The sequence below is a fragment of the Scylla paramamosain genome, chromosome 45 (genome assembly GCF_035594125.1).
Source record: "Scylla paramamosain isolate STU-SP2022 chromosome 45, ASM3559412v1, whole genome shotgun sequence".
NCBI classification, from domain to species: Eukaryota; Metazoa; Arthropoda; class Malacostraca; order Decapoda; family Portunidae; genus Scylla; species Scylla paramamosain.
This window is the reverse complement of record NC_087195.1, coordinates 4,687,501-4,697,500: the sequence shown is the minus strand read 5'-3', so window position 1 is coordinate 4,697,500 and position 10,000 is coordinate 4,687,501. Positions and strand designations below refer to the sequence as shown.

Below are 10,000 nucleotides of genomic sequence, written 5' to 3'. Positions count from 1 at the left end.
TGAATCTCTGGTCTTTTTCCTCTCAGTATTTTCTTGATTTCCTCTTTTCTCTTGTCATTCGTCTTTTATTTCCTTCTTCAATATGATTTGCTCTTTTCTTTATTTTTCTAATGATTCCTCTTACCAATTTTTTCCCCAGTTTTCTTTTTTTTCCTCTTTTTTGTAATACTTTTCTTTATAATCTTTCATGTTTATGTAATTCATGTTTCCATTAAATTTTTTTCTTTAATAATTGATGTAATTTTTCCCTTTCTCAATATTTCTGTATTGATAAATTTGTTTGTTTATTTTCGTTTTTTGTTAATATTCACGTAATCTTGAATGTTTATGTAATGATTTGTTGCTTTTTTTTCATTATTTCCTGATTATTGTGTGTCTATTTTCTTTTCGTGTCTTCATTATTTTCTTATTTATGTCCCCAATATTTTTTTTGTGTGTTTCCAATATTGTCTGCGTATTTATTGTATCTCTTCAATATCTTCTAGTTATTTATTGTGTGTGTCTTTAATATTTTCTAGTTATTTATGGTCTCTTCAATATTTTCTAGTTATTGTTATTTCTTCAATATTTTCCTGGTGACTTTTTTTTTCAGTATTTTCCTTTTTTTGCTTCCTTTTCAGTATATTTAAATTCTTTATTGTATTTCTCTTTCAGTATTTTCTTGTGATTTTCATTTTTCTTCAGTATTTTTCTAATAACTTATTCTATTTCCTTTTGATTTTTTCTCGCTGTAGTTTTCCTTAATTTTTCGATACTTTCCTATTGATTTCATGTGTCTGTGCCAAGTATTGGTGTGATTTTTACTTTTTTTAATATTTTCCTAGTGACTTCTCGTATATCCAATATTTTTCGTTTTTCTTAAATTTTCGATGCCTTTAATAATTTCGTAAACCGCCCAATATTTTCTGTTTTTTTTTTTTTTTTTTTTTACCTTTTCAATATTTCTTTTACGATTTTAACCCTTTTTTTCCATTATATTCAACCCTTTATTCCTGGTAGTCTTGGTTGCTTCGTTAGGCCTTCTTCTCTCCCTCTCCCTCTCTCTACCTCTCCCTCTCCCTCTCCCTCTCCCTCTCCCTCTCTCCTTCTCTCTGCTCTCCTTCAATACTTTACCCAAACTTTACTTATACTTTACTCCACTTAATTTACTTACACACAGGGGCGGACTCTTTGGGGTTGAACGTAATGGAATAAAATTGTTACTGTCTCCGCGCTCCCTCAAGAAAAATAGGAGTTTGTTAGTGTAAGATGTATTTTTTTAATTATTGTTTTTTTTATAATTTTTTTGAAGTGACCCAACCTCGCTCGCCATCTTAAGAATATAAAAGAATTGAAAAAAAAAAAAAATGCATGTCAAGAAGGGGGAACTTGTGCAAACTGTAGAAAATGGAAGTCAGGATGAAAAATGAGACGTTTTATTGGGGTAGACTTTAAAAAAAATTATATATGAACAAAAAAAAGAGGTAAAGATTGGAACGAGATTGTATATGTTTAAAGTAAAAAGAAAAGGTGAAATGAAGTAAAGAGACTGAAAAAAAAAGAATGTAAACGCTTAAAAAAAGACTGGAACGAGATGTGCTTGGAGGGAAAATACTGAAATGAAATGAGGAAGAGACGAAAAGAAAATATAAATGATGAAAAGAAAATTGTAATGTGCTTTGAGTTAAAAAAAAAAGGAAATAAAGTGAGGAAGACACGAAAAAAAGGACAAGAATGAAATGTTGAGGAAAAAAAATTAAATGAAGTGAAGGAGAGAGAAAAATAAATAATGAATAAAAAAGATAGGAGATATGGTGAAGTAAAAAAAAAAATAGTAGACAAAAAATATATATAAATAGTTAAAAAAAGACTGAAATTAAATATGTTTGGAGGAAAAATGCTAAGATGGGGTTAAGAAGAGACGGAAAACATCAAGAAAAAACTGTCACTTGCCTTATTAAAAAAAAAAAAATAAAAAAATAAAATGAGGAAACGTGTCAAGGAGGAGAAACTTGTAAAAAAATGAAGAAAATGGGAGGTTGAATGAATGTGAGACGTCTTCGGAGGCAAAAGTGGGAATATATTTAAGTAAATGCTTAAAAAAACAAAAGAAAATGGAATGAGATATGTTGGAGGGAAAAAAATACTTAGATGAAGTTAAGAAAGGATGGAAAATAGGAAGAAAAGATTCTCTCTCTCTCTCTCTCTCTCTCTCTCTCTCTCTCTCTCTCTCTCTCTCTCTCTCTCTCTCTCTCTCTCTCCTTAGAAAAAAAATCAAAATCAAGATAAATATGACGTCTTATGGAAGGAAAATTATTTAAATACAGTTAAGAAAATTATGAAAAAAAAACACTGGAATGAGATAGGAAAAAAAATAATAAATAACGTGAAGAAGGAAAACAAACAGATCAGCTTGTTAAAAAAAAAAAATGAAGAAAATGTGGAAATCAGGATAGATAATTAATACGAAACATGGAAGACAACACTGGGAATATACTTGAAAGAAAATGATGAAGAAAAGGGTTGAAAATGATGAAGAAAAGGGTTAGAATGGGTTTGCAGGAAAAGAAGAAAAAAAAAAAAACTTGGAGATAACAAAGGATGATGAATATTGACAAAAAGAAGTCTCACGCCATCTTAAAAAATAAAATAAAATAAAATAAACTGATATTACCAAAAAAGAGACGAAGAAAATATATACATGTCGAAAATAAGAGGAAAATAAACTGAAATGAGATAGGAGGAAAGAACTGAGGTGAATGAAGAGAAGGAAATACAGAAGGAAAAAACTTGATTATGGAGAAAAAAACTAGGAATAGTAAAAAAAAGACGAGTGAGATACGGCAGGAGGAAACTTGGAGTGAGGAAAATACGTAAGAAAATTTAAGAACGAAGACATATTTATGGGGGTAGGAAGGAAAAAAGTTAAGGAAAGGGAAAGAAATTTGAGAATATGATGCCTTAGGGGGAAAACTGAAATGAGGTGAGGAACTGACTAAAATATTGAAATGGACGTGTTTATGAGGAAAAAGGAGACGGTATTAAGAAAACGCCCGAGAAAGTAGGGATATATTTTACGAAGAGTATCTGAAATTAAGTGTGAGTGAAGGAAACACTGGGAGAAAAGTTTACGAGAAAATGTTGACGAGAAAAAGTGAAGTGAAGAAAAAGACGAGGAAAAATATAAAAGAAACGCTCTCTGTGGATGCAACACACACACACACTCACAAACACTCGCCAACACAAACCAACACACTAACACACAATCCAACAACAACAACAACAACACACACCTGACACACAGCAGCACACATACCCTTGCTGGTCTTAACCCTCTAAATGCTTGTGGGACTGATGTGATCCCTTCTATTGTACCCTGCAACTGTGCCTCCCTGCTTGCACCTTGCCTGGTCAAACTCTTCCATTTCTATCAACCTCTACGTCTCCTTGTTTGAGGTTCACCTACATTTACCCTGTTCCTAAAAGCGGTGATCACTGTAATTCCTCAATCTACCAGCCTGTCTCTTTAATTTCTTGTCTTTTTTTTAATTGTTAAGCTTTCTTCTTTTCTTCAGTGACGCTCAACTGGCCCACTCTTCTACACTGAACATCCTCTGTCTCAGCTTTACTAACACATTAAACTGGAAAACTGGGAAATAAAGTTTGGCGTTTTCTCATTATTTATTTATTTATTTATTCTGCTTTTGTTGTTGTTGTTGTTGTTGTCGTCGTCCTTGGCCTGATCTTACATAAATGGAAATCAACACACACACACACACACACACACACACACACACACACACACACACACACACACACACACACACACACACACACACACACACACACACACACACACACTACACGCTGCTAATAACCGGAAGGAGAAGTGAAAGGAAAGTATCTGAGTCGTAAAAAAATATGGACAGGCGCTCTTGTTGGTAGGAATATAAAAACAGGGAACTGTGATGACGCGCCTGCCTAGTGAAGGGTGGTGGTGGTGGTGGTGGCGGTGGTGGTGGTGGTGGTGGTGGTTGCTGCTGTTTTAGAAATAGGAATAATATTACAAATGGAAGGAATGTAAATGAAGTGAAATAATAATATCAGTAATAATAAAGATGATGATAATAATAATGATAATAATAGTAATAATAATAATAGTAATAATAATAATAATAATAATAATAATAATAATGATAATAATAATAATGATAAAACAGTAGTGGTAGTGGTAGCAGCAGCAGTAGTAGCGGTAGTCGTAGTAGTTGGAGAAATAGTAATGATAATAGTAATAATAATAACATTAATAATAATAATAATAATAATAATAATAATAATAATAATAATAATAATAATAATAATAATAAAATTCTACAACAAACAGGCATTAACATTTCAAACACACACACACACACACACACACACACACACACACACACACACACACACACACACACACACACACACACACACACACACACACACACACACACACACACACACACAGCACCCTCCACAACAAAACACCCCCACCATACCACATCCCGCCCCCAATATTCCCCCTTCTGGCCCCAGCCCCTCCTTGCATCCCTCCACACAAACACACAAAACACATTTTCAACACAAAACACTAATACATAATTCAGCACAAACTTTGACCCACATTTACATTTTTATCAAACTTAACACATATATACACAAATTTCACCTAAAACTCCCCCCCACACAGTCACACTTAAACACACACACACACACACACACACACACACAGAGCTCTTAGTACACTTATGCCTTTCTCTTATTTATAAACCACTTCATTTCAGTTGCTCCTAAACACACACACACACACACACACACACACACACACACACACACACACACACACACACACACACACACACACACACTCTTTGTTTCAGGGTCAGTTTCGTTTGGAAGTATTTGACGGACACGTTTAAACATGTCTTGCCGTGTTTAGGTCTTGTTTGCGTTGTTCGGGCGGCGTGGCTTCGTGTCAGTGAGTCATTTGCATCTTGTTTGGCTTCTGTTTGTGTTCATTTCCTCTCCCGCGCCGTGTGGGGAGTGCCGCGCCCCTCGCCTTGCTCGTTGGCTGGGTCCCTGGCTGCCTAGCGGAGTTTATATGGAAAATACACTTATAGAACCGAGTCACTGGTGTTGTGTTGCCTTGTCTTGTTTTTTTTGGCTTGGTTTGGATAAGGATGTGTTTTTGTTTTTGTTTATTTGCTGGTTTTTTTTCGTTATTTTGCTTCGTTTTCTTTTTCTGTGATGGTTTGTCTTTTTGTCTGTTTTCTGAAAGGTTTTATTGCGTTTTTTTTTCCATCCTTTTTTTTTTTTTGAGTGTTTTGGTGTTAATGCTCCGTTTTCTGTTTGTTTTTTCATGATTTGTTATTTTAATTATTATCACGTTTTTTCCCTTTTTTTTTTTTTTGCCTGTTTCTTTCTTATCCTGGTTTGTTTTCCTCTGGTTTTGCTTTCAAGATCGTGTTTTCTACTGTTTTCCTTTAGATTTTAATTTTCTTTACTTATTTCTTTACTTTTTATCTCCTTTTGTTTTCCAGGGATATGTATTTTTTTGCTTTCGTCTCGTTTTCTTTCGGATATTTGAGTTACCCGTTCATTTTGTGCATGGTGGTCTGTTTTATTCATCAATCCTCAGTAAGTTCTTTTATTTTCCTTGTGGTCATATTCGTACGTATTGTTATTCTTCTAGTTATCCTGTCTATCTATCTATCTATCTATCTATTTATTTATCTATCTCTACCTACCTAATTATCTATCAGTTTATTTATCTATCTAGTTTCTTTTTTTCCTTCTTGTCTATATCTCTCTGCTCGTCAATTTCTCTCTCTCTCTCTCTCTCTCTCTCTCTCTCTCTCTCTCTCTCTCTCTCTCTCTCTCTCTCTCTCTCTCTCTCTCTCTCTCTCTCTCTCTCTCTCTCTCTCTCTCTCTCTCTCTACATCTCAGCCCCCTCCATCTCTCGCGCGGTGCCATTGCAAAGCCCATTAAATCTTAGCACATAAGACCTTTATTGGCACACACCTTGCATGACCTTTGCGGAGAGAGAGAGAGAGAGAGAGAGAGAGAGAGAGAGAGAGAGAGAGAGAGAGAGAGAGAGAGAGAGAGAGATTGTATTCATGATTAATTGGGTATAGGCAAGGATTAAAAGTGTTTCGATGTGAGAGAGAGAGAGAGAGAGAGAGAGAGAGAGAGAGAGAGAGAGAGAGAGAGAGAGAGAGAGAGAGAGAGAGAGAGAGAGAGATTACAGATAAACTAAGGGAGGTTTTTATGATTAATTGATGACAGAAAATGAAAAAAAAATAATAGGTAAGAATTTGGATGTGGGAAAAAAAATAGAATAAATGAGAAATTAATTAGAGAAGGATAGAAAATATACATAAGAAATACAGATAAATGCATAAATAGATAAGTTAGTGAAGATGAAGGTGATATATAATGAAAATACCGTTTTAATTAAGTGAAATGGGAAGAGAAGGAGAATAGATAAGATTAGAATATATATAGCTTATGGAAGATGGATAAATAGAGAAATGGATAAATAAGAGAGGAGAGAAATAAAATAAAAATAATAACGTTTGAAGTGAAATGCAGGAAGAAAAAGAAGAGAAGGACCACCACCACCACCACCACCACCACCACCACCACCACCACCACCACCACCACCACCACCACACACCTGTTCATGATTACAGAAACACAGATAACTTGGCAATGAAACTACACGGAATAGGGAGAGGAAGAGGAGGAGGAAGAGGAGGAGGAGGAAGGGGGAAGGGGGAGGGGGAAAGGGTCAAACACACCTGCCCTTAACAGAATAATTATCAAAGGTAACGGTAATTGCAGTTTCTCTAAAGGGGTAACAGTTCTGCTTCTCTGCTTGCCCCTCCCTTGTGTTCCTTTGTGTTTCCCTTTATCTCTCCCAGTGTAATGATGCTATAATCTCTCCCACTCGCTTCCCGGGAGACTGTATCAGCTCTCCTCCTCCTCCTCCTCCTCCTCCTCCTCCTCCTCCTCCTCCTCCTCCTCCTCCTCCTCCTACTAACAAGAATTCTAATGGTGATGTTCTTTTATGTCTACTACCACCACCACTACCACCTCCTCCTCCTCCTCCTCCTCCTCCTCCTCCTCCTCCTCCTCCTCCTCCTCCTCCTCCTCCTCCTCCTCCTCCTCCTCTTTGATGTAATGTTGCTGTTTGTGGTAAGCTTGGAAAGTGGATGTTGCTAAAAGTGGGTAGTGGAACTCTCTCTCTCTCTCTCTCTCTCTCTCTCTCTCTCTCTCTCTCTCTCTCTCTCTCTCTCTCTCTCTCTCTCTCTCTCTCTCTCTCTCTCTCTCTCTCTCTCTCTCTCTCTCTCTCTCTCTCTAGCGCAAAAGCCTCTAATTCATCAGGATTTGGAAATTGCTAATGCTTCACTGTGACATTATATTTCTCCTCCTCCTCCTCCTCCTCCTCCTCCTCCTCCTCCTCCTCCTCCTGGTGCCTTCAGTAATGTATTCTCAGTCGCTACTCTCCACCTATTTCACGGGCCGCAAATTTTCAACAAACAGATTCGAAACAGTTTCATAGTAACTAGTGTGTGTGTGTGTGTGTGTGTGTGTGTGTGTGTGTGTGTGTGTGTGTGTGTTACAGTATTCTCTTGTTCTCTATTCTAATTTATGTAAGTATTTTTACGTTTGTTTATTTGTTTGTTTTTGTTTTTCTTGTTTTTTTTATATTTATTTCTGTTTGTCTCCTTTTGTGTATCTGTACCTAATTTTTATCCGTCTCTTTCTCTTCCTCTAATTTCTTTTCTATTTATATGTTTGTTTGTTCTGTCATTTTTTTTTATATTCCCTTTATTTTCATTATCTTATTTTCTTTACCTCTCCTAATTTTCTTTATCTCGCTCCCCGTCTGTGTACCTGCCTTTATTTCCCGTTTTCTCTCTGTCTACTTCCATCTTCCCTTTCTCTCCCTCTCTGTGTGTCTTTGTGCGTCTGTCTGTGTGTTATCTCCCTGTTCTAAATTATATCTGTATTTCCAGAGAATGCACGAGTCGCGGGACAAAGGGACACAGGGACACAGGGACACAGGGACAGGGACAGAGGGACACAGTAAGTATAAATATTTGTGTTTTTTTTACCATTTTCTCTTTTATCACCATACTCTTCTTTCTTCCATCTTCATTATTTTTTATCATCATCATCAGTAAGACTTTTTTAATTGTTCAGAATATAAGCAGTTTTTTTTAAAGTATTTTTGTTTCCATTTTATTTTATTTTATTTTTTATATCGTAATCAGATGTTTTTACATGAGCAGTTTTTTCATAACCTTTTTTTTTACATGATGAACTTTTTTTTTTATTTCTATAAGTAACGTATACATTTTTTTTTCTAGAATTACTGACATTATAAACATTTTCTTTTTCCATAATCAAAACCCAAACAACATTTTTTCCCCATAACACACAACACAAATCATTCTCTTTCCCTAATCAGCCAAAACATAAGCAATTTTTTCCGATAATAACCCTGAACATAATATTTTTTTCCATTTTCACTCACAACAGACAATATTTCCATAACTCCACAACAAACAATATTTTTTCCATAACTGTCCACAACAAACAATTTTTTTTTTCATAACCACCACAAACTTAGGACACATTCCACCACAACCTCGTAAATAACTGAGTATCCCTGCAAAAAAGATTAACCTCACGTTTTCTCTATTAATGTGTGTCTATGTAATTAATATCCCTCCAGTACCAGGAATGTTAACAAACGGCCGTGAAATTAAGCAGTATATGAAATGAAACAAAACACTTTCCTTGGGGGTCAGTGATCAGGACTAAACTCAAATAATTTAGTCTCCCGCCAAAAAAAAAAGAAAACGAAATTAATCTCACGTTTTCGCTATATACGTGCGTCTATTAAGTCATTTCTCTACACTGTCATAAAATTATCCAACGACAATACAGTTAACAGAAATGACAAACAGAACTGTCACTAATCTGAACAAGAATTAAATTGTCTAGTTTCCCCCAAAAAGACGAAATTAGACCAACGTTTTCTCTAGTTTACGAGTCCCATGCATTTCTCCCCGATGGCATGAATATTAGCAGATGGTCATAGGATTAAATGATATAATAGAAATGACAAGAGTGACATAAACAAAATCCTCACGAGCACCAATTATTACAAAACAAGAAATAATTACTTTAAACTTCACAAATATTAAAAAAAAGACCCAAAAAGAAACTTAGTGTGATAGATTAATAAAACCCAGTAATCAGGTGTTTAGTACCAAGTCATTAAGGAGATTTAGAACAATATTACTCTTATGGAGGGGGAAGACAGGTGAAAATTGACAGGTGTGCTTCAATACAGGGACTGCCACGTGTAGGTCTGGGGGATTCCTGCACCCTCCCTTGTTTTCGCGTTCTTGTGTTCACTAGTTTTTGCTTTCTATATTTATCTACAGTTTGCAGCCTCACCTTTACCTTTAGAGAGAGAGAGAGAGAGAGAGAGAGAGAGAGAGAGAGAGAGAGAGAGAGAGAGAGAGAGAGAGAGAGAGAGAGAGAGAGAGAGAGAGAGAGAGAGAGCTATTTATAGGAGTCGAAACCACACAATTTCTCTATAGGATATTAGGTGAGCGACAGAGAGAGAGAGAGAGAGAGAGAGAGAGAGAGAGAGAGAGAGAGAGAGAGAGAGAGAGAGAGAGAGAGAGAGAGAGAGAGAGAGAGAGAGTAAATGAAATCCAAACAACATGAAGGCGTAATCAGGGCCTTAGTAGAGAGAGAGAGAGAGAGAGAGAGAGAGAGAGAGAGAGAGAGAGAGAGAGAGAGAGAGAGAGAGAGAGAATCAATACAGTAACTTGGACTGGATAAATAGAATGAAATAGAGTAGAATAAGACAGATAGATGAAATAGATAGAACAGATAGACAAAATAAAAAGAAAATAATAAGATTGGAAATGTTGAATACAAATACTGAAATAAAACA

General features: G+C 35.7%; 1 protein-coding gene across 11 annotated transcripts in view; it reads left to right on the top strand.

Moving 5' to 3' along the window:
* The window catches only part of LOC135094481 (uncharacterized), a 406,203-nt gene that overhangs the window by 33,583 nt on the left and 362,620 nt on the right, over positions 1-10,000 (top strand). For all 11 annotated transcript variants that reach the window (XR_010263832.1, XR_010263829.1, XR_010263831.1 and 8 more), the window contains exon 3: positions 8,040-8,109. Coding sequence is in view for 3 of the 11 variants with exons in the window: in XM_063994607.1 (XP_063850677.1) it covers positions 8,040-8,109 (70 nt within the window). In the remaining 8 variants the exon portion in view is untranslated. The remainder of the gene's footprint in view (positions 1-8,039; positions 8,110-10,000) is intronic.